At 41.1% G+C, this 22,707-nt stretch overlaps 4 protein-coding genes across 4 annotated transcripts; 1 reads left to right on the top strand and 3 right to left on the bottom strand.

Moving 5' to 3' along the window:
* Nucleotides 1-6,392: 6,392 nt before the first annotated feature.
* LOC125479311 lies at nt 6,393-7,432 on the top strand. Its single transcript, XM_048588497.1, has one exon. It carries the CDS (start codon nt 6,438-6,440, stop codon nt 7,257-7,259), a length of 822 nt encoding a protein of 273 aa, XP_048444454.1. The 5' UTR covers nt 6,393-6,437; the 3' UTR covers nt 7,260-7,432.
* A 5,603-nt stretch (nt 7,433-13,035) lies between these two features.
* On the bottom strand, nt 13,036-15,750 carry LOC103963855 (probable BOI-related E3 ubiquitin-protein ligase 2). The gene is made up of 2 exons (XM_048588570.1): nt 14,818-15,750; nt 13,036-13,841 (listed from the first exon to the last, which is right to left on the bottom strand). The coding sequence occupies exons 1-2, from the start codon at nt 15,154-15,156 to the stop codon at nt 13,329-13,331; spliced, it is 852 nt and encodes a 283-aa protein (XP_048444527.1). The 5' UTR covers nt 15,157-15,750; the 3' UTR covers nt 13,036-13,328.
* A 769-nt stretch (nt 15,751-16,519) lies between these two features.
* Nucleotides 16,520-18,702, bottom strand: LOC125479147 (prostaglandin E synthase 2-like). Its single transcript, XM_048588186.1, has 6 exons — nt 18,431-18,702; nt 18,099-18,233; nt 17,884-17,962; nt 17,611-17,705; nt 17,039-17,206; nt 16,520-16,946 (listed from the first exon to the last, which is right to left on the bottom strand). Exons 1-6 carry the CDS (start codon nt 18,660-18,662, stop codon nt 16,786-16,788), a joined length of 870 nt encoding a protein of 289 aa, XP_048444143.1. The 5' UTR covers nt 18,663-18,702; the 3' UTR covers nt 16,520-16,785.
* A 1,298-nt stretch (nt 18,703-20,000) lies between these two features.
* LOC125479348 (protein kinase STUNTED-like) lies at nt 20,001-22,163 on the bottom strand. The gene is made up of 5 exons (XM_048588569.1): nt 21,530-22,163; nt 21,166-21,414; nt 20,898-21,058; nt 20,569-20,796; nt 20,001-20,478 (listed from the first exon to the last, which is right to left on the bottom strand). The coding sequence occupies exons 1-5, from the start codon at nt 22,044-22,046 to the stop codon at nt 20,044-20,046; spliced, it is 1,590 nt and encodes a 529-aa protein (XP_048444526.1). The 5' UTR covers nt 22,047-22,163; the 3' UTR covers nt 20,001-20,043.
* Nucleotides 22,164-22,707: the final 544 nt, after the last annotated feature.

The following is a 22,707-nucleotide window of genomic DNA, read 5'->3' as shown; positions in this document are numbered from 1 at the left end:
ACATTTATCAACTCCAAAGGCCGGGGACCTTACTCTTTTATTTATTTATTTATTTTGGGTCGATGCCTCAGAAACTAGAAACTCGGAAGCATGCACCGCAGGCTCGAGATATTAAACTCAGTTTGCACATATCGCTGTTTGCAAATGCAGCTGGTGCAAACGAGCCCTTTAGCAAAAAGATGGGACAAACCAAAACCAACTAGCTCCATCACAAAGGGGGTGACATCTTTAAACTTCTCCCTCTTTAACATGAGTTCGGCATACAACTGTGATTTTTCTTGAGTTACATCTACTTAGTGTCAACATGTATTTAATCACTAAATTTGATCTAACAATTAAACTAAACGATTGAGAGCAGTTGAATGTTTTGGTACCTTAAAAAATTGGGTCGACATTGAGTCTTTCTTAAATAAATGTACGGATTGTGTCATTATCTCTAAGGGTGGGAGCAGAAATTTAAGTAAGCGGGACATCGATAAAAAAAAATTTAAGCACGTTTCTTTGTGACAAATAGAATTGGACCCACTTCAGACCTTAGTGTTTGAAGCTTAGGATTTAAAAAAAAATAAAAAATAAAAAAAAGAAGCCCTAGACCACATAAATTGAACCAGACGGTTCTCGTTAACTCATTCTACTGGTCCATCTCACACAAACCGACGACTTTGATTTTTTTTCCACATAAATCAAAGGCCCAAATTTGTTTGTCCTTAGGCTTCGGACACTAACTTCCAGAGTGGATCCAATTCTGTGACAAATTAAGCTAAATTTTTACAATTTTGTCACTGTTTTCTCTAATATGTTTTTCTTTGTTTGTTGAATTAATAATCTCATAATCATTCATATTAACAATATGTACAATTCAACATAGTTCTAAGCAAGATTATATAAAACTTGAAACGAAATATGTGAAATGGCCACAAGCTCTTTGGTCCTATGCTCAATCTACCCTTAATTATCTCAAACTTATACCGTTAGAGGCGAATGCACACTGAGACCTAGACAGTCCCAGGACCACCCAGAGTTCATAAAATATATATGTAAAGGTCTTCTGAAAATCCTCCAAATGTTTTGTACGGGTCTTCGAGATATTTTTTATTTAAAAAACTTAGACCTTTTATATTAGGACTACACAAGATTCGAATTTTGGATTCGCTACTGTTTAGCGAGTATAAAGTCACACTTTTTTTATTTTTTTCTCACATGAGAGTGTGTAAGCACACCAACGGGTTGCCAACGGATTCCACACAAACGAGTTGGTATTGCCGATGTTCCCCCACTTTAGCTACTTGAGAGAAGTGGGTATGAGATTTTACTAAAAAAACTCAGCAATGTGTGTGTGTGTGGAAACCATTTCTTATAAACCTCGATGGCTCTCCTCATGACCGACATGGGACAAATTTGTGGCTCTAATCAAAGCCATCAAACACCAGCATCTATACTACGATTCTAATTGCATATTTGCATGCAAGTTATTTATAAATAGAAGACGAGTGGGAAATTACCATAGTGTAAAGAAGGCGGTATTAAAGTTTGGTTGTGAGATAACAAAGAGGCCTCGTTTGCACCAGCTGAGATGCTGCACAGCCTGCATTTCCGAAGCTTGCTTCATTTCACACTCTCGTCTCGTGTCCTTTTCAAATGGTCAAGCTTTCATTGAAAGCGGTGAAGAAAATAAAGATTATGATACCAAAAAGTGGCGGTGGAGACAGAAGTTGCAGTCCTTGTAATCTTTTGGTTATAAACGCCAAAACTTGCTTCATATTTTTCCTTTTGTCAGTTGGTGCTTTAGAACCGTACGCTCTCTGTGTACGCCTATTTAAAACAGAGACAGAGAGAGCTAGCTTTCCTGTCACACGGTATAAAAAGCATGCACGCTCCTTCTGGCATCAAATCCTCTGAGATTGCAACCCAAATCAGGTATATATGCAGAATTATAAGGCCAAGACTCTCTTTTGAGAGAGACACCACCCTTCATCAAATTGGAGGGGGATTCTCTTTTTCCTAATCTCTCTTTTTTTATTTGAACAATTACGGTTTAGTCGCATTAACATCTTATATTGAATTTTTTTATAAAAATAATAAGATAAAAAATAATACGTGAAAGGATGAGAGGAAAGAAGATAAGAATAAGAGGGGAGAAAATTTTACTTCCATCAAATTAGCAAGATATTGGACATATCGAGTTAATAATACTTTTATTTTAAATAGAGTTCTATGGTCGGTCCGCACCGCGACACTTGAATGTCAAAAGCGTTTTGCTTCTTGCAAAACTTCTACTTTCCTTGCTTCTCCCGCACTTATTTTATCACATTAATGACTTGAAATATTAATGTAGACATCAAAATTTCGGTGAAATAAATGTTGACCAATAATTAAAATTTCAACGTTCACGTGTCACATAAATTTTACATGTAGCGTGTGATTCAACGAAAAATCGAAATAAATTGGAAAAGTCATCAAGTGTGACACGTGTCAATACCTGGCAGAAATGATTTATTTCATCTGATTATTTAAATCCAAAAATCAAGTTTTGGAATTCTATAAATAGGAAGCCAAGACATTCATTTTGGGGGGGGAGAAAGAAGGAAGAAGGAAGGAGAAGGAGAAAGGAAAAGAAGAAAAGAAGGAAGGAAGAAAGAAAGAAGCCTTGAAACTCTAAAGCTCTCAAGCAAATCCCGAAGGATCAAGAAAGCAATCTTCGTTCTTCGTCAAATCCACCTTCAAGATCAAGCCCCGACGGCCCTTGAAGAACTTCCACCAACTCAAGATCAAGCCCCGACGGCCCTTGAGGAAAGTGTTCATCATCCACACATCCGTTCATCCTTCAAGATTAAGCCCAGAAGCCCTTGAAGATCCGTTCATCCTAAGATCAAGCCCCAACGGCCCCTTTGGATCAACAAATCCACACATCCGTTCATCGTTCATCATCCATCAACCTTCAAGATCAAGCCCCAACGGCCTTTGAAGATTCATTCATCATCCGTTCATCCTTCAAGATCAAGCCCCAACGCCCTTGAAGAACTTCCACCGACTCAAGATCAAGCCCCGACGGCCCTTGAAGAAAGTGTTCATCGTTCATCATCCGTTCATCCTAAGATCAAGCCCCAACGACCACTTTGGATCAACAACCTCAACAAATCCACACATCCAACCAACCTTCAAGATCAAGCCCCAACGGCCCTTGAAGATTCATTCATCATCCGTTCATCCTTCAAGATCAAGCCCCAACGCCCTTGAAGAACTTCCACCGACTCAAGATCAAGCCCCGACGGCCCTTGAAGAAAGTGTTCATCGTTCATCATCCGTTCATCCTAAGATCAAGCCCCAACGACCACTTTGGATCAACAACCTCAACAAATCCACACATCCAACCAACCTTCAAGATCAAGCCCAAAAGCCCTTGAAGATCCGCTCATCCACCAACCTTCAAGATCAAGCCCAACGGCCTTTGAAGAACTTCCACCAACTCAAGATCAAGCCCCGACGGCCCCTTGAAGAAAGTGTTCATCATTCATCAACTGTTCATCCTTAGATCAAGCCCCGACGGCCCTTTGGATCAACAATTCATCCACAAACGTACACCCTTCGAAGATAGAATCAGAGGACCAAATTACAAAGAGATTGTAACCCCAAAATCATTAATACAAAATATATATTTTGTACACGTATTCTTGTCGCTTGTTTCAGGAATTATTCGTGTTTACAAATTTGGCACGCCCAGTGGGACAATCTCTACCTCTCATCTCTATCCTCAAATCATCAAAAACGCAAATGGCATCAAGAAAGGATCAAGCTGTTCCTGCAATCAAAGCAAAGAACAAGAACATCATCGCCGCAAGTGGTGATATTTCGGGCATCATAACCCGAAGTAAGGCAAGAGATCTTTTTGCCGCGGCTTCCGCCCCTGCATTAACTCTGTCAAAGGAACAAGAGCACCTGAGGTACGAGCCTGTGATCACCCTAGCCTCGCTAAGGGCATCAAAAGGGGAGAGCCCAAGGAAATACGCAGAGTCCCTACTCTCCGACGCTGATTCGAGCGGCAGCACAACCATGCAAGTCATGACCACTGGAGCAACTTCAATCGAGGAGCAGCTAGCTCAAATGAATGAAGCAATTGCAAAGCTCACACGGACTGTGGAAGAGAAGGACTTGCAGATTGCCGCACTCGTCAACCAACTAGATGCGCAGCTCGACGTGAAAGTCGACCCAATTGTTGGCCTATTAAAGAAAGAAGGCGACGAAGAAGAGGAGCCACCAGCGGAGAAAGTCGAAGAGAAGCTGAAACTAGACCAAGCAACGGCGTCCATGGGATCTCTCTCTATCCAGCAACTACAGGAGATGATCGCAAGCACTATCAAGACACAGTACGAAGGAAGCTCGCATGACTCCGTACTGTACTCAAAGCCTTACTCCAAGAAGATTGATGCTTTGAAGATGCCAAGGGGTTATCAGCCCCCAAAATTCATGCAGTTCGATGGAAAAGGCAACCCGAAGCAACATGTCGCCCATTTCATTGAAACTTGCAACAATGCTGGGACAGAGGGAGACTACCTCGTCAAACAGTTCGTGCGTTCACTGAAAAGTAATGCTTTTGACTGGTACACTGACCTCGAACCTGAGTCTATCAACAGTTGGGACCAGCTAGAAAGGGAATTCCTCAACCGCTTCTACAGCACTCGTCGTACTGTAAGCATGTTAGAGCTGACCAGCACGAAACAGTGGAAAGATGAACCTGTCGTCGACTACATAAATAGATGGCGTTCTTTAAGTCTGGATTGCAAAGATCGGCTTTCTGAAACCTCTGCCATTGAGATGTGCGTTCAAGGCATGCAGTGGGGACTACACTACATCCTTCAAGGCATCAAACCACGAACATTTGAGGAGCTAGCCACCCGCGCCCATGATATGGAGTTAAGCATCAACCGTCATGGGAAGAAAGAACAGATCGCCGACTACAAGAATGACAAAGTTTTGGGGCCAAAGGTGGATAAGGCTACGTGGAAACCCACCAAGGAAGCAATGACGGTCAACACAACTCCAGTCAAAATCCCTACACGAAGCAAGGCAATTCAAACCGAAGCTTTTCGTGATCAAGAGATACGTAGACGCACTTTGAAGGAGCTTGAGGAGAAGACTTATCCATTCCCCGACTCTGACGTGGTTGCCATGTTGAAAGACTTGCTTGACAAAAAGGTGATCGACCTACCTGAGTGCAAACGGCCAGAAGAGATGAACCGTACTGATAGTCCAAGGTACTGCAAATTCCACCGCTTCATTAGTCATCCGACGGAAAAGTGCTTTGTGCTAAAAGATCTCATCATGAAGTTGGCTCAGAAAGGGATCATCGAGCTAGATCTTAATGATGTGGTGAAGTCAAACTATACCACCGTCACTTCTGGCTCTTTGAACTCAAAATCTTCACCTCAACCGCTGGGGGCATGCTCCAAAACCATGTCAGTCAAGTCAAGTGAAGTTGAAGGGTGGACTTATGTCACTCCAAAGAAAATGCACAAGAAACATAGGTCTCCTCCACAAGTTCACCAATCGGAAAGGGGGCAAAGCCGCTACCGTCAACCTTCAAAGCTACATGAAAGTGTTGAGGATGATGAAGTTATGACACAAAGATCGTCCGTTGCCATCACGATGCGCGATTTCTTCCCCAAAGACTTCTTCAATCACTCAGTCAAGACTCCTTGTTACGAAGATCGCAAGGAATGCCCCTCTAAGATTGTTTGACAAATTTAAAAAAAGCTCCTCGTTCGCACGAGCCTAAAAGGCGACAACCAAAGCTCCTTGTCTGCACGAGCATAAAAGGCGACAGCAAACGCTCCTTGCCTGCATGAGCTGAAAATGCAAACGGCACCAAGACGCTCCTGGCCCGCAAGAGCATAAACTGTGTACGGCAAAATCATCATCAAAATCATCACTCATTTGAACTACGTTATGACTTGATCTCTTCTTTGGAAGAGTACGTAGGCAACTTGAAACTTCAAAACTTCAAGTACAGTCACATCAAAATAAATAAATAAATATTTCATTAAATAAAGTCAATTTTATTACAAAAGAAAAGAAAAAAAAATATACATATGTTACTATGTATTAAAAATATATATATATATATATATATTCTCTACTTAAAAAATAATAATAAATAAAATAAAAAATTACAGTTTCTCAACAAAAAAAAAAAAAAAAAAAAAAAAAGTATATATATATTTCTATATTATATATGTTGAAGTGTCCACTTAAAAGCCGCATGGATGGAGCAAAACAATCTTAGCCAGCTCGCTTCCACTAGCCCAAATCCAGGCCCAGACTTCCCTCTCTCTTTTCACTCCCCCTGCTTCGTCTCTCGCTGTTTCTCCAGCTGCTTCGAATCCAGAGAAGTCGGAAGAGTGACGTCGTTTAGTGTCTTGGACCAGATTGAGCTGCGGGAAATGCCGAAAATGGCGAACTCGTTTCCCGAGGAGGTGCTGGAGCACGTGTTCTCATTCATACAGACGGACCAGGACCGGAACTCGATCTCGACGGTGTGCAAGTCGTGGTACGAGATCGAACGGTGGTGCAGGCGGCGGATTTTCATAGGGAACTGCTACGCTGTCAGCCCTAGGATGGTGATCAGGCGGTTCCCGGACATTAGATCCATCGAGCTCAAGGGAAAGCCTCACTTCGCCGACTTCAATCTGGTCCCCGACGGCAAGCTCCGTTACCTTGGCGGCGAAACCCGTGTACTCGCCGTTCCCCGCTCTATTTCCTTTTCCGAGCTGTCGTCCAAGCTGACTGAGTTGTGTGGGCCATCCGTGACGGCGGTTAGTCTCCGCTGTCAACTACCCATCGAAGATCTCGACGCCCTCGTGTCCACCAAGTCCGATGAGGATCTCGTTAATCTCATCGAGGAATACGACAGAGCAGCCTCTTCCGCTAATATGAAGATCAGAGCATTCCAGACCCTCTCCGATCGCCTCTTCAAGGACACCCCCTGGCCATCCGTCGATGCCGTCGCCGACTACGTCGACAACGACCACGTATTCCGCCTCCTCTACCGCGAGATGTGGTTCCGCCACCTCTACACCCGCCTGTCCCCGACGCTGAAGCAGCGAATCGACTCCTGGGACAATTACTGCAGCCTCTTCCAGGTCGTCCTCCACGGCGTCGTTAATATGCAGCTGCCGAACCTCCAGCAACTCCACCTGCAGGGCAATTCATTCTCTGGTGCTGATCTCTCTGTCGCGTTTCCTGCTTCACAGGGCAAAAGATAAAAGGACCTGTCGATCTGAGTAGAGTTTGCAAGATGGAGAGCTTGAGCAGCTTTTGGCAGTTGGGTGATGAGCTTCGAGGGCAGTCAAAAGTCGCAGAAGATAACAAATGGTTAATGGCCGCTTCAAAATTGGCTGAGCAGACAAGGGTAAAAGGCGAGCGTATGAATAACCTTGATCTTTCAAAGGGCTCAGAATCAAATCAGAGGCGAAGGTCGAAGAGAGGAGCTGCGCCTGTAGCAGATAAAAAAAAAAAAAAAAAAAAAAAAAAAAAAAAACCAACTTCAACCCTGAATCAAATCAGCTACGAAGGTCAAGGAGAGGTATTGTGCCTGCAATGGATGACACAAAAAGCTTCGCCAGACTTGGAATCAGATTCGAACGAAGATCCTCTCTGCCTTCTTTCCGCCATCTATGAGCCCAGCAATCGCATTGTGCACTCTCGTCCTGACCGACAACAACAGGGGGTAGCAAAGTGGTGACATTCGGAGACCACAGTTCTCGCTCTACTTTCTCTGGCCTGCTCCAGGTGGCCGAGGCCCAAATCACGGCGGCCCCAATCGCGGCCCTTGCAGGAGGTTCTTCGAACCCTGTCGCTTGATAGTTTGATTGTTTTTATTACATTAATAAGCACTGGTGCAATGACATCTGCTGTTTAAGCTGGCTTGTATGATGAGTTGTCTGATCCTTTTGGGCTTGATGCATTTTTAACTCCTGCCTCTGCAAAGAAAGATGACAGAACAAAGAAAAAAAAAAAAAAAGATAACAAGATCACGAAGGAAGAGGAAAGAGAAATGGCTGGTAGTGCTTGACGTAGTTCTCTATGCCGTTTACATGCTCAGCATCTTCGACATCTACTTCAAGTCCTTCATTGTCCACAGCATGGATCCCGTCACCTTTCGCTTCTCAAGTCACCTTCTCCTCTCGCCAACAACAGCTCATCACCTAGCGCCTGCAAGTCCTTCAGCTTCACTCTGGCCACCGTGATCAAAGTCAACGAAGAGCTTCATTGACCGCCGTCAAACGACTAGCCGATCGTGAAGCTCGACGTTTTGCACTACTTCAAGCTCTGGTTGTTTCTGCACTTCCGCCATGGCTGCTGCCTTTGAATGTGATCAACAAAATCAAAGTTTGTTAACTCACACCCAAAGATCTCGTCCGTCTACTTGCATCTGCTGCTGCCTTTGAATGTGATTGACAAAATCAAAGTTTGTCAACTCACACCCAAAGATCTCCTCCGTCTTCTCTCGGACTCGCCTGGGTTTTCACCCACGAACTCAGCCTTGCAGATGGCCTTATAACGAAAAAAAAAAAAAAAAAAAAAAAAAAAAAAAAAAAAAAAAAAAAAGTAGCAATGATTATGCCGGGAAGCATATTTCAAAAGAAAAAAAAAAAAAAAAAAAAAAAAAAAAAAAAAAAAAAATGTAGTAATTATGATGCTGGGAAGCATCTTTTAAAAGAATAATAAAAAAAAAAAAATAGCAAATGATGATGTTTCTGGAATCATGTGAAAAAAAGAAAATATATATATATATATATATATAATAAAAAGAAAGAAAAAAACGATGGTGGTGCTTCTGGCACCATCTGAAATATATATATATATATATATATATAAATGAATGGTGGATCAGTGCCACCGAAAGCAAACAAATGAATAAAAAATTGATGATGGACAGTGATATATATGTTTTATCAGTATTTAGCATAATACACTAAATAAAACGAAGCATGTTCATTGATTTTCGAGAAATTACAAGTGCGAAAAAAAAAAAAAAAAAAAAAAAAAAAAAAAAAAAAAAAAAAAAAAGTATCTAACAAAGAAAGAGGAGAGATGGACCCTTCACAAAGGTCGTTCACGAAAAGCCCCACTACTCGGCCAAACTCCAGGAGCGGGAAGCACCGAAGATAGATCATTCGAGGCCCCAATACTTGGTGGAACACTTGATGACGCCGGAAAAATGTGCCTCTGGAAGAAAGACGCAAGCCTTTGACGGTCACTTTGAATGCGACCTTGAGATTCTTGCATCTCATCAAGCTTCCTCTTCATGCCCGACGAATAGTTATTTGCAAGCACATGCAAACTTCTATTCTCGTACTTAAGCTGTTTAATCTCCTGCTTAAGATCTTCCACCTCTGCCATCAACGATTCCACCTGACGGGACCGAGCAAGCAGGCGTTGGCCCATGTTGGACACAGAGCCCGCACACTGAACACTAAGAGCGAGGGACTCTTGAACGGCCAACTCATCGGACCGTCCTGACAGCAGCCTACTATCTTTTGGAGTAAGGAGGTTCCTAGCTACTATTGTAGCTGTTGTGGCGTCCTGCATCACGGAGTCTTCACCTGTAAGAGGACCGTTAGAAGATAAGAAAGAAGGACACCATACATTACCTTGAAGCGGCGCAACCGGATCACTGCTGAGACTCAATTCTAAGCTAAGGTTCGATGGGTTAGCCATTTTTCAAAGGTGTTAAAAGAGATGGGTGGATGGGGTTAAAACTCAAAAGGCCGGAGATGATTTTCAGGAATGAGCAACCTTCAAAATATGCATGTTACAGGTGATCAATACCTCTATAAAAAGGAAGAGGCGCTTCCTCAGAAATCAAAGAGGCGTTGGTTCAGAAATCGAAGGGCCGCTTATTCAGAAATCGAAGAGACATCGCTCTGCAAATCTCAAAAGCTGGATTTTCCGGCGTAAGTTAGGCGACGCTTTCTCGGCTTTCTAGAAAACGCGTTCAACTTTATCAAAAGATCTCCGACAAAGTTGAAAACACGTGGAGGCTGGCGACGCTTTCGCGGCTTTTCAGAACACGGGTGCCACTTTGTCAAAAGATCACGTGGAGGTCATCATCGCAGCTACACATCTTTAGCTGACAAGCGCAAAGTTCGGCGACGCTTTCTCTGCTTTTCAGAAAACGCGTGCCACTTTGTCAAAAGAGACGCTCGTTCAGAAATCGAAGAGGCGTCGTTCAGAAATCAAAGAGGCGTATTCAAAGATCGAAGAGTCGTCACTATTTCAAAAAGCCGAATTTGCGGTATCAAAACCTTTGTCGACAAGGGTAAAAGAACAGTACCACCACTTGCTATTGGGAAATCCCTATATATGTCGACCTTCATCTTTTATGGCAAGGCAAACCTGCAAACAAGAAAAAAAAATGCCCAACTCTTCTTCACCTCCGAGAGTACACTCCCAGCAAAGCATCTCAAAATGCTCAGTTTTCTTCCTCTCCGGGAATACCCTTGCAAACAAATGACACCAAGGCAAAAGTATCTCATATCATCAAGGGCGAAAGCAAAGGTATCTCATATCATGCTTTTCCCCTATCTTTTCCTTTGCCCTTGTTCTCACCTGCCAGGACAAGGACAGAGAAAGCAATATGTCGGAACCTCCACTCAAACTTGCGCTGCCACCAAGAAGTGATGGTCCATTCAAATGCAAGGTTTGCATTCAACTCCTGCATCAGGAACAAATACTGCAAGAGAAGATGCTAAACCTGCATAAGGGAAGACCACATCTGCTCGGAGAAAGACAAGTGACAATGAAAAATCAATCTTTCTATTTCGTACTCTTCAGTACGAATTAGAAAGATTGAACAAAGAAACAGAAAAAAGGAGTAAGCTCAAACCTTCGGGGGAGACCAAAAGAATCCTGCTGCCCAGTTCAAGCGTAGCACAAAGGAAAATCAACGAGTGGAGGAGACCAAAAGAATCCTGCACCCAGTTCAAGATTAAGCCTGCGGAAAATCAACGATTGGAGAAAACCAGAAAATCTTCCAGTCAAACTCAAGATCAAGCCTCGATGGCCCTTGAAGAAATCACAAGGCCGATTCAAAATCAAGTGTTCACCACCCTTGAATCAAATTCAACTCCAGATAAAAGGAGTAAGTTCAGACCTTCGGAGGAAACCAAAAGAATCCTCCATCCCAGTTCAAGATTAAGCCTGCGGAAAATCAACGATTGGAAGAAACCAGAAAATCTTCCAGTCAAGCTCAAGATCAAGCCTCGATGGCCCTTGAAGAAATTTCCAGCCCAATTCAAGATCAAGCCTCGACGGCCCTTGGGTTGACATCTACATTAAAGGACTTCAAAACGCATCTTCTACACGTGACAAGCACATGTCTACGACGCGCCTTGAAGTGGGGGCATTTGTAGACATCAAAATTTCGGTGAAATAAATGTTGACCAATAATTAAAATTTCAACGTTCACGTGTCACATAAATTTTACATGTAGCGTGTGATTCAACGAAAAATCGAAATAAATTGGAAAAGTCATCAAGTGTGACACGTGTCAATACCTGGCAGAAATGATTTATTTCATCTGATTATTTAAATCCAAAAATCAAGTTTTGGAATTCTATAAATAGGAAGCCAAGACATTCATTTTGGGGGGGGAGAAAGAAGGAAGAAGGAAGGAGAAGGAGAAAGGAAAAGAAGAAAAGAAGGAAGGAAGAAAGAAAGAAGCCTTGAAACTCTAAAGCTCTCAAGCAAATCCCGAAGGATCAAGAAAGCAATCTTCGTTCTTCGTCAAATCCACCTTCAAGATCAAGCCCCGACGGCCCTTGAAGAACTTCCACCAACTCAAGATCAAGCCCCGACGGCCCTTGAGGAAAGTGTTCATCATCCACACATCCGTTCATCCTTCAAGATTAAGCCCAGAAGCCCTTGAAGATCCGTTCATCCTAAGATCAAGCCCCAACGGCCCCTTTGGATCAACAAATCCACACATCCGTTCATCGTTCATCATCCATCAACCTTCAAGATCAAGCCCCAACGGCCTTTGAAGATTCATTCATCATCCGTTCATCCTTCAAGATCAAGCCCCAACGCCCTTGAAGAACTTCCACCGACTCAAGATCAAGCCCCGACGGCCCTTGAAGAAAGTGTTCATCGTTCATCATCCGTTCATCCTAAGATCAAGCCCCAACGACCACTTTGGATCAACAACCTCAACAAATCCACACATCCAACCAACCTTCAAGATCAAGCCCCAACGGCCCTTGAAGATTCATTCATCATCCGTTCATCCTTCAAGATCAAGCCCCAACGCCCTTGAAGAACTTCCACCGACTCAAGATCAAGCCCCGACGGCCCTTGAAGAAAGTGTTCATCGTTCATCATCCGTTCATCCTAAGATCAAGCCCCAACGACCACTTTGGATCAACAACCTCAACAAATCCACACATCCAACCAACCTTCAAGATCAAGCCCAAAAGCCCTTGAAGATCCGCTCATCCACCAACCTTCAAGATCAAGCCCAACGGCCTTTGAAGAACTTCCACCAACTCAAGATCAAGCCCCGACGGCCCCTTGAAGAAAGTGTTCATCATTCATCAACTGTTCATCCTTAGATCAAGCCCCGACGGCCCTTTGGATCAACAATTCATCCACAAACGTACACCCTTCGAAGATAGAATCAGAGGACCAAATTACAAAGAGATTGTAACCCCAAAATCATTAATACAAAATATATATTTTGTACACGTATTCTTGTCGCTTGTTTCAGGAATTATTCGTGTTTACAATTAAATAACATATTAAACATATAAGCAACCCTTCTTTTTAAACATTTTTCTCTTTGTACAGAATTTGGCTGTTTAAATAATTAATTTTTTAATTATAAATTAAACAAGTATTCATCTGTAATTTGACTAGCAGTAGAAGTTTCTGCTGATTTTTCATCGATCATCACTGTCCTTTCTCTTTTTAAACATTGTTTATAGTACAAACCCATCACATAGCATATTCAAAGATTGAAAATTCTAGTGCACATATACGTATAGTATACATTACTTAATTTAATATATGATGATATTATGAAGTTCCATTGAAGAATCTAAATGATTTAAAACCCTAAATATATACACAAACCACATAAATATATGGAAATTCATTACATAAATTAAGGACACTAAAATCGCACTATAAAATCCAATATATACTAAAAATTCATGAATAATGAACGGAGTAGCCAAAATGAAGGGAGCACAGCGCATCACGTCATGAGTCACAAAAGTAATAAAGATTCATGCTTTTTTTAGAAGCACTTTTTTGCTTGGCACTGTTTCTTGCTAGACAAAAAAGACCTCCATGCTTGCCTCCTTGGCGGAATCACAAACGGGGCAAAATCCAAGAAACCCTTCACAGAACTTGCACGAACAGAGATGCCTGCACGGCAGGAAAAGCACGCATGAGCTCCGTGCCTGGCAGCTTTTGCAGACCAACTTTCTCCTTTTCTCTTCCGCTAATTGATCTTCCTCCATAATTGCTACTCTGTTTTCACAGCAGGACTCTGCGTCGTCGGTTTCGCTGCTGACGAGAACCAGTCGCTCTCTGACCTGCTCGAGCTCGTTGTTCAGGTCCGTCACCATTGTTTCGTTCGCTTTCGCCACCCGCTGCCACATATCGCTTTCCATCTCTGCTTTTCTCAGGCAGTCCTGGAGCTCCATCGCTTTTTTTGTCGCCTGTCCTAACTCTTCTTCTTTCTGCCTAATTACATTCAACGTTCTGGATTCTAAGTTGCACAACAGAGCTGCTAGTTGCTGCTTCCTCTGCTCTTGCAATGCGAACTTCAGCTTTTCACTCTGCTTTCAAGAAAATAAATAAATCAGCAAAAGAAAATAAGTATCCGTTATCTTTAAACATTTTCTCAGAGGAAAAATAAAACGAAAATTAATGAAAAGAGTTTGAAAACTTTGAATTTTCACGATAAGGACAAAATAAAAGGTAAAGTGAATAGTACCATATTTGATTTTTTAGTATAAAAATGTGATTTTTCGTTAAAGTGAACGGTACCGTAAATTTTTCGTTAAAACTCCTAAAAATAAATCCTCATTTATTCACTGGTGATGTGATTTATTCATGGTTTCTTATAAGAAAATATAAATTACGAAGAGATTGGTAATGTTATCTTAGTTTGTAAAATTATTTTAGTAAACTTTTTACTCTTTTTCTAGCAAATAAAAAAAGAAAAGAATTCTCACTCTATTTTTAAAGCAAAAGAAATGAATTAGAAATTAATCACACTAAATATAAACATACAAAAACACTAAAGAAAACTCTATACCCATTAATGTTGGACATCATTTATTTAAATTTTAGGAAATTTTAACGAAACACTCAATACTGTTCAACACTTAATACTGTTTATTTTTGTCATTTTGATTCAAACTCAAAATTTTCAAATTCTTTTCATTAATTTTTCTTAAATTTTATTTCATTTTGTCGTTTTGATTAAATCTCAAAATTTTTAAACTCTTTTCATTATTTTTTTTAAAATTTTATTTCATTAAATATAACGTGATTGTCAGCTATTAAATTATTATTAAAATATTTGGTTAACGTTATTTTCTTTTTTGGTGACCATCAAACGTATAACAAATATGATCCCAATAACATTTTTCTTATAGTCATCGTCTCTAAATTTATTATGCAAAAACATTAATAGATGAAATATTTTTTGTATTAACTTTTGAGAGAACAAATAAAATTAACGCAACAATCACCATGAAAAAATAAAGAACCCAAAAACAGAAAAAGAAAATTAACACCAATAATCACCTGCAATTGAATAATGCAGTCGAGCTCGTGCCTTTGCAAGTCCAGCTGCGCCCCTAAGTTTTCCGAGAACTGCGTAGGGAGAAAGCCATTGAAAGTGGAAGGCGAAACCGAAGCTCCTAACTGGTTGCAGAAATCAAAGCCCGTCGTGTTTAAATTCTGCCTCTGATTCTGTGCCACCGGAAGACGGAGGTGAAAGTGATTTTGAGGAGGATGAAGGGCGGGAGGCGGAGGGCTCGGAATGCCGGAAAATATGTCGTCGAGGCCGGAAACAGGGTGGAGCAGCGCCGCCGCCGACGACCAATCTTCAGAAAAATACAAACTTTGTGCCTGAACTGCCATGTTTTTTCTCAGACAACCTTTAATCTTCTGCCTTCACATATTTCATGGGACTTTTTAATACGAAACGAAATGGGGTAGGTTTAGAAAAGCAGGAGGGTTCAATGTTCTTGTTATATCAGAAAAGATGCATGACCCTTTCTCTCTCTCTCTAAAAACTCTCTCTCTCTCTCTATTGGCATAACCTTTGCCTTCTTTGTTGCTTTGAGTTTCTGGTTTTACTGGAAGAGTGGTTTATATATAGAGAGGAAACGGACAAATCTTTCTTAATATAAATTAATTGTGACTAATTAATGCTAATTAAGGAACTAAAAAAAGGGTTAATTAATAAAGAAAGTTAAGAGCTTTGGGAGTCTTTTTCTCTGTTGCCCAAAATCCCAAAACTCTTGAAAACCAACGGGAGCATTTAATGGGAGACAGATGTGGGGGTGGCGGGAAAACGACGACGTACACATGCAGATTTGGGGACAGAAGGGTCACAGAATGATCGGGTCAGAGATTTGATAAAGAAAGTAAGAGAGAGAGAGAGGAGAGAGAGAGAGACGCGAAAGGGTCAGACGTTACGAAGAGGGAGCGGGGGAGGAGATTGAGAGAATCGGAGCGATTGGAGAAATTGTCAGTGTGGTCATTGGGAAGGGCTGAAGAATAGCATTTCTATCCATTCCCTGTTTCCTATTTTTGTAAATTTCAACCAATTCAATTCACGCTTTTTTTAACAATCTACATACTAAAAACATGTTGCAAACAGGGCTACCACCAAGATTACATTTTAATGTGTTGTACCATGTATACAGGTTTAACGTTGTTTGATTTCCATTTAATTAGAAGATGTCACACGTTCACACGTATGCAAATATATATATCAATGATCTATGGAGCTTAAGAAAAAGTTTATTTGGTTGAGGATTAACAATCTTAATATAGGTGTTGATGATGTGATCAATGAAGACTTTTTTTCATGAAAAAACATGAAGATATGAGGATGGGTTAATGGACATAGTCATGCACCAAGAGCATCTCCACTGGTAGTGCTCTTGCCCTGCCAATTAGGTTAAACAGCCTTTAGGCTGAATAATTCAGCTCCAGCGGTTCCAGAAGAAGGAGATTGGATCAAAGACAGTTACTACTTAGAGTGCATAGTAAGAGCAAGTTCACTGCCATTGCCTTATCCTTTCCCTCCTAAAACGAGTGGAGATGCCCCAAAAGGAGCTCATCTACTACAATCTTCATACGATAGCTATGCTTCTAACTACTCCAACAGCATATTGAGACATTATTGATTACCAATACGTTGTATTATTATTGATATTGTCGATACTTCAATTACATAACTATCAGGTTCATATGCTTATGATTAGAAATTTAATTGAAAAGTAAATAACGATGTAGATACATCTTTTCATGAAAAACTTGACAAACTTGTTCTTGGTCCAAATATTTGGCCTAGTACAATGACTTCTACATAGTCCCACCCAAATGATCCAAACCATAACACCTTCTAAAAACAAACAAAAAAACCCTTCTTGCAAAGTCTCAATCTTTGATGATGCATATTATTAGTAACATACTAGGTAAACTTCAAACGATGTATCATTTATTAGTGATATCTGAACCAGCAAATCTTTTCCGCCTTTAGGCCTTGACTCTAGCAGACTCTCCCACTGCACTTTCCATTCGAGCATACCATTCACCAATCCGCGTGTTCTCCACCATATCTTTGCCGGATTTAAGGTGTCGAATGGGCCTCAAAACACCAAATACAGCGAGATCGGCTAAATTAGGATTTGATCCACCTATTCAAAGACAAGATTATCCGATAATTTCTTAGTTCTAATCATAAGGTAAGTCTTTAGTTAATCAAATATGATGTTTCAGATAAGCATACCAAGAAATTGTCTGCCATTGAGAGCATCAACCCATGTTTCTGCAGCTCCATACAAGGATGCACGTTCATCAGTAATATTGTGTCTCTTCTTCAGTTTCTTTGACACAAAATACATAGCAGCAGCTCCGGTATACTTCGCTACCATCCTTTCGTACAAACTAAAGTTTCCTACATGTAAGAGATTTCAAGAGATTTAAGCACTAAAGGGAAGGAGCTTGGATTGCTTAAAATCAAAGGTAAGCCAGCTTCCAAAGTGACTTTTGGAGGATTGGAATTTAACTAAGTCCTAGTCAGAAGGAACCTAATTGAGACTCTTGAGCATTTGTTGCTGTAGGTTTAAGAAAATTCTAGTTACTCAAATCACATATGAGAGTTAGAGCTTCCAATCGTGATTAATGGCATCAATACTAAACACCACAGATGTACAAATTCACACAAACAACTTACGCTACTTGAGCCAAAGTCTTCCACAAACAGATCTCTTGTGAAGGGTGTTAATAAATAACTGCCGATTTGGGATTTTGGAAACAAAAGAGAAATGAAATCAGTAATGAAGTGGTGCGATATCATACCATGACTGGTGATGTAGTCAAACGACTCGAGAGCCTCTGAAACAGTTCTATATATGTTTGGTGATAAAACATGCACCAAGTGATTATCCACCCACCTACATCGCAACTAATCAGTTATTACCATGCCAAAAACTGCGTGATCACAACACCGAAAAAAATAAAAGTTTCGAAAGGAAATCTAGTCGCTGCAAGAGATATCTCTTATTGTATCGAACCTTAGTACCGTGCAAAAAAAAAGGTTTACAAAGTAGAACAGTGAAAGCAAAAACTAACCCGCGCCACTTCATTTCTTCTTCACCATTTAAGACCGGGTTCTCGTTATTGATCCTTAGGTACAGCTTATCAATTATTTCTGTGAACACAAAACAAAACATGGAAACTTAACTATACACAAAGAACTTAATCTGAAATTAGATATAGTTAATAACTACAGCATCCAGCATCAAGAAGATACAAAATGGTAAGGAAATAACAAAATGTCCAAGAACCTGAAGAGTCAACCATCTGTTCGCCGTCGACTTTCAGGATCGGCACCTTCTTGTAATCGGACCAATTAATCTCCTTTTTGCTAATGGGATTAACCTCCACAACTTTGTACGGAATGTTATAGTAATCCAAGAATGCTGTGATACAGGAAAAATTCAATGGCGAAAACAATCAAATAGCATAAAATCGAAAGCGAAATCCAGAAGCAGACTCCTATAATTTCCAAAATAAGATCAATTTAGGTGGAATTCCGATTCCCAAATCATACAGTGACCAAATTAGAAAGTGAAAGTTGCAAAATTTCATCTTCAAGAATGAATTCGAGATACTTTACCTCTAACCTTGTTGCAGAAAGGACAAGCTTCGTACTGGTAGAGCTCGACGTCTTTGGAGAGGAACTTTTCATGGGCGTGCGGTTCCTGGGCCAGAGAAGCGGCGGCGTTTGTAGAGAAGCACACATGCCCTCCGGCACAGGGAGCCGCAGTGGAGGGTCTCGATAGGCCGAAGCGATCGCCGAGTCTCTGTGTGAACCACAGCGGATTTGAATTCGAGCACGTGCTCAACATCGCTGCTTGAACCAGACGGTGCTGAGTTGCGGAGATGGCTGTGGTGGCGCCGCCCATAGAAGCGGCGGCTCTGGTGAGCAAAGCGATTCCGCTAATCCTTCTCATGGTGAACGAATCGGATCACTGTAAGATCGTTCGCAAGTCTCCCACTTCTGGGTTTCGTTGAAATGGAAGAAGCCTGTTGGGGTTTAATCAGGGTTTTGGTGCAGGCAGGTATACGCTTCCTAAAAAAATTGATTTTTTCAGTTGGGTTTAGGAGCCCGTGTTTCCGAAAAAGCCCAAATAAAACAAGTAAAACCCAAAAGAGACGAAATCCAAGTAACTAGGTCAAGTGTGAGAATTTCGTCGTGGATTTTTAGTTCAAGTGAGATTTTCGTTTTGACGGAAGTTTTAACGGAGTTAACGAAAATGATCATAGATATACATTTTAACAAGTTAAGGGACTAATGGACATGAATTTTTAGTTAATAAACCATTAGTTCAATTCGATTAAAGTTGAGAGAACATTGCTACAGTTTCCACTAATATGGAGAAAATTGACATTACCGAAGAGCACAAGGCGCCCAAGGCACAAAAAGGCCTTTGATCATTCGCATTAAATTGCGAAGGCCCTGGGAACCATATGCCTCACCTGCGCCTCTTCTTCCGGAGGGGCAGATTTCCTCCCTCCAAAAATGAAAGAAATTTTTAATTGTGACGGGAACACAAATAGTACACTATGTGTTTTAATAGGAATGGAGGGAAATTTTATTTTTTAAGTTATTAACTTTTTAGCACACATATTCCACCATTTGTTTAGTGACACTTGGTGTATCACCCGTGTACCGATCACACTGAAAAATCACTCCAGAAAGGGCACAAGTTGATCCTGTACCCAATCAACCTCCTAGTTCAAAGGCTTGCTGGACTTCCAGGACTTGCTTCAAAATGTGACCAAGCTTTGTCCAGTCCAACATCAGACGGGATCAAAAGTATTGGTGAAAAGAGTGTTGGGAGAGAAGATTCAGAGTGTGGAAATCTGACAGAGAATCGACGGTACTGATGACGAAGAATGGCTTTTTAGGACACCGTCACAAAACAGTTGCGGGTCTAAAAGGTCTAAAACTGAAAGCGAGGTCTCATGTCATACAAGTAGCACGCAGTGGCCGAAAGCACATTGTTGCCTGAGGCCGCCATATGTGCATTGTCCTACACGGTTCCGTTCTAGTGTGTTTCTTCCATCTTTTGTGGCAGCACTAGCGGTTTTAAACTGTACAGTTGTATGAGCATCAACTAAACACTGATTTATTCGTTCGTTAATTGATTTTATCGATTAATTCATAAGAAAAACATCGGTCTATTTTGTATGTATGTGTATATATATATATGTATGTATGTATATTTACATGTTTATGAAAGAAATTTCACTTAAACAATAATGGTCAGGTGTAGACAAGTAGTCCTTTAACGTGTACCGGTGTGGTTTCTCTGCACTAGATGCTGTGTTTGTTGAACTTGATCTGCTGATGCTACCATCATTTGTATCGGACATTGCAGAAACCGAATGCCGCCCGACTTCCGGGAATAGGTCGTCGTCTTCATCTCGACAACACGTCTCTCTCGACTTGACAGCATGAAGATTAAAGCACTCATTTGCGTCCGTCTCTCCCGTTAGTAGCTTCAGAACCTGGCTCGCTTTCGGTCGAAGACGAGGTGACTGGTTTATGCAAAGCCCTGCTGCCATTACCATTCTGCGCATTTGGGCAACATCGTAGTCCCCATTTAACTTTGGATCCAGCAATGCTTTAAGATCCATAACGTCTAACAAATTTCTTGCCTGCATCAAAGAACTTTAGATCAGCAATGCGGAAAATGCACAAAATTTAAATGTACAGGATTTGAAACTATACAAAGAATGGAAACTTACCCATTTGACCAAACTCTCTTGTCCTTTCGAAGCCTCGGCATGGACCGGCTTTCGACCGGATAAGAGTTCGAGGAGAATAACACCAAAGGCATAAACATCAATCTTGTCACTCACCATCCCATGCATGAAATATTCCGGAGCAATGTACCCAAAAGTCCCCACCACATCACTACTTATCACGTAACCAGAATCGGTCGGTCCCCATGTAGCAAGCCCGAAATCAGATAACTGCAAGCAAAGCATAAACTCGAGGTTCAACACAAAAATGTACAATTTGGAAAGAAAGTGAAATAATGAATGTACGACAGGCAGATCATATTATGTTGTACCTGCGGCTGAAGCTCATCAGAGAGAAGAATGTTTGAGGATTTAACATCGCGATGAATGATCGGCTGAGGGCAGTTATTGTGCAGGTAAGTTAGAGCCTCTGCAACTGCAACAGCCACATTGAATCTCACTTCCCATGGGAGTATACATCCATCACTGCAATCTGCACTAAGATGAAATGAAATTCGAATTCAGACAAGTGACGAGCACTTCGTTTGAAATTCAAATTACTAGAGCCCGTTTGATAACCACTTCGTTCTAATTTCTTACCGTACAAGTTTCCTTCCAAGCTCCCTCTGGGAAAGAGGTCATATACCAAAATAAGGTTGCCATCTTCCACACATACACCAACTAGAGAAGTGATGTGTTTGTGCTGAATTGAAGACACAAACTTGGTTTCCAATAAAAAGTCATCCCAAACTTCCTTGTACGATTTCAGAACCTTGACCGCCACTGATTCACCTCCCTCGAGACATCCTCTGTATACGCTGCTACACCCTCCTTCGCCGATAAGATTTTCTGTTCACAAACCAATTGTTTAAATTCTTGCGAGCAAGAACGCATTTTTAATAAAAGCACTTATGAGCAGAAGTTTTTTCTTACGAAAGTAATCCCAAACGAGCACTTAATTTACCTGCGGAGAAGTGACAAGTTGCGCTACTGATTTCTGCATAGCTGAAAAGCCTGCAACCTGCTGAGTTTTCTGCAACAAGAATCTCCAATTCATCGGAAAGCTGTGTTGGTGCTACTGTCAAGCAATTTTCATCACCTTCCTGCGGCTGTGAATTTGCCGAAAGAAATCGACGGCTAGGCAGGTCCATCATCACCCACTGTACCACGGACATATTTTCTCTGGATTTAAATTCTCTCATAGGAGTAGTACTCATAGTTTCCGCTGAGGCAGCAGCTATCCGCAAGAGCGGCCAACCGGGCCTCGACAACGGTGATTCATCATCCTCTCTCTCGGAAAACATGTCGGAGCTATCCGATTTCTGGCGAGCTTCCTGGCTCAGCCTTAGAGGACTAACGGTTAGTCCCTGAAGAGGCCATCCAAGAGCTGGTTCTGGCATCTCAATTTTGAACGGACAAGTGGAGCTCAAAAGCACTTCATCGCAACTGCCTCGGTAATTAGAACCTAATGAATCACGCATCGATGAACTTGAGTTTTCGGAAGAACAATGAAGATGACAAAATCAATAGTAGTTAGCCCTTCTTGATCATCATTCAACCTTTCAAACTTAAAGCTTTGGACTTTTTTAAACTGGTATGCTGATGCTCCATAGGAAATATTATATGCATATGAGACTGCTCAAAACTATATTATATATAATAACAGAGAGCCACCAGGGGCTAATATATTACATAATTTCCACGTTCTACTTGTTGGTGAATTTATCACGTTTACCTGATTGATAAAACAGTGACAATTTTTTAGATTAATTGAAATAGTTAGAATATGAGGCGAGAATGTATGTTAGTCGTCTATTATGATTTAAATTGGTGTAGAGAAGTCTAATAAAAAGAGGTTTTGAATAATTGCAGACGATATGGCACTTAAACATGGTTTGCATCCTGGATTATGTACTTGATGTTTGACAAGGGTTATTTTTTAGTGTTCCATTTGAATTCTAATTGAAAAACGGGACCAGTTGGTGGTTTTGTCAAGGTAGTTCATCCTTTTGAGATTTGAGAAGATTCACATAGACATTTCAGTCTCCTCATAATCATCATTGTGTGATTCACAAGCTTAAGAACCGAATTCAGAACATATCATATAAAATACAAACCTGAAATTCGTCTTCAACTACTAAA

The sequence above is a fragment of a genome, unplaced genomic scaffold (genome assembly GCF_019419815.1).
Source record: "Pyrus x bretschneideri cultivar Hongxiangsu unplaced genomic scaffold, Pyrus_bretschneideri_v1 Contig28, whole genome shotgun sequence".
Classification (NCBI taxonomy): domain Eukaryota; kingdom Viridiplantae; phylum Streptophyta; class Magnoliopsida; order Rosales; family Rosaceae; genus Pyrus; species Pyrus x bretschneideri.
This window is presented reverse-complemented; position numbering and strand designations above follow the sequence as displayed.

What these genes read in the sequence shown, in the direction of transcription:
- LOC125479311 (XM_048588497.1), top strand. Translation starts at nt 6,438, where the DNA reads ATGCCGAAAATGGCGAACTCGTTTCCCGAGGAGGTGCTGGAGCACGTG.
- LOC103963855 (XM_048588570.1), bottom strand. Translation starts at nt 15,156, where the DNA reads ATGGCAGTTCAGGCACAAAGTTTGTATTTTTCTGAAGATTGGTCGTCG. An exon ending in ACTGCATTATTCAATTGCAG is followed by an intron (nt 13,842 to 14,817) that starts GTGATTATTGGT and finishes TCTTGAAAGCAG; the next exon opens with AGTGAAAAGCTGAAGTTCGC.
- LOC125479147 (XM_048588186.1), bottom strand. Translation starts at nt 18,662, where the DNA reads ATGTTGAGCACGTGCTCGAATTCAAATCCGCTGTGGTTCACACAGAGA. An exon ending in TTTCTGCAACAAGGTTAGAG is followed by an intron (nt 18,234 to 18,430) that starts GTAAAGTATCTC and finishes CCTGTATCACAG; the next exon opens with CATTCTTGGATTACTATAAC. An exon ending in CAATGGCAGACAATTTCTTG is followed by an intron (nt 16,947 to 17,038) that starts GTATGCTTATCT and finishes GTCTTTGAATAG; the next exon opens with GTGGATCAAATCCTAATTTA.
- LOC125479348 (XM_048588569.1), bottom strand. Translation starts at nt 22,046, where the DNA reads ATGCGTGATTCATTAGGTTCTAATTACCGAGGCAGTTGCGATGAAGTG. An exon ending in AACTTGTCACTTCTCCGCAG is followed by an intron (nt 21,415 to 21,529) that starts GTAAATTAAGTG and finishes GTTTGTGAACAG; the next exon opens with AAAATCTTATCGGCGAAGGA. An exon ending in AAGAGAGTTTGGTCAAATGG is followed by an intron (nt 20,479 to 20,568) that starts GTAAGTTTCCAT and finishes TCTTTGATGCAG; the next exon opens with GCAAGAAATTTGTTAGACGT.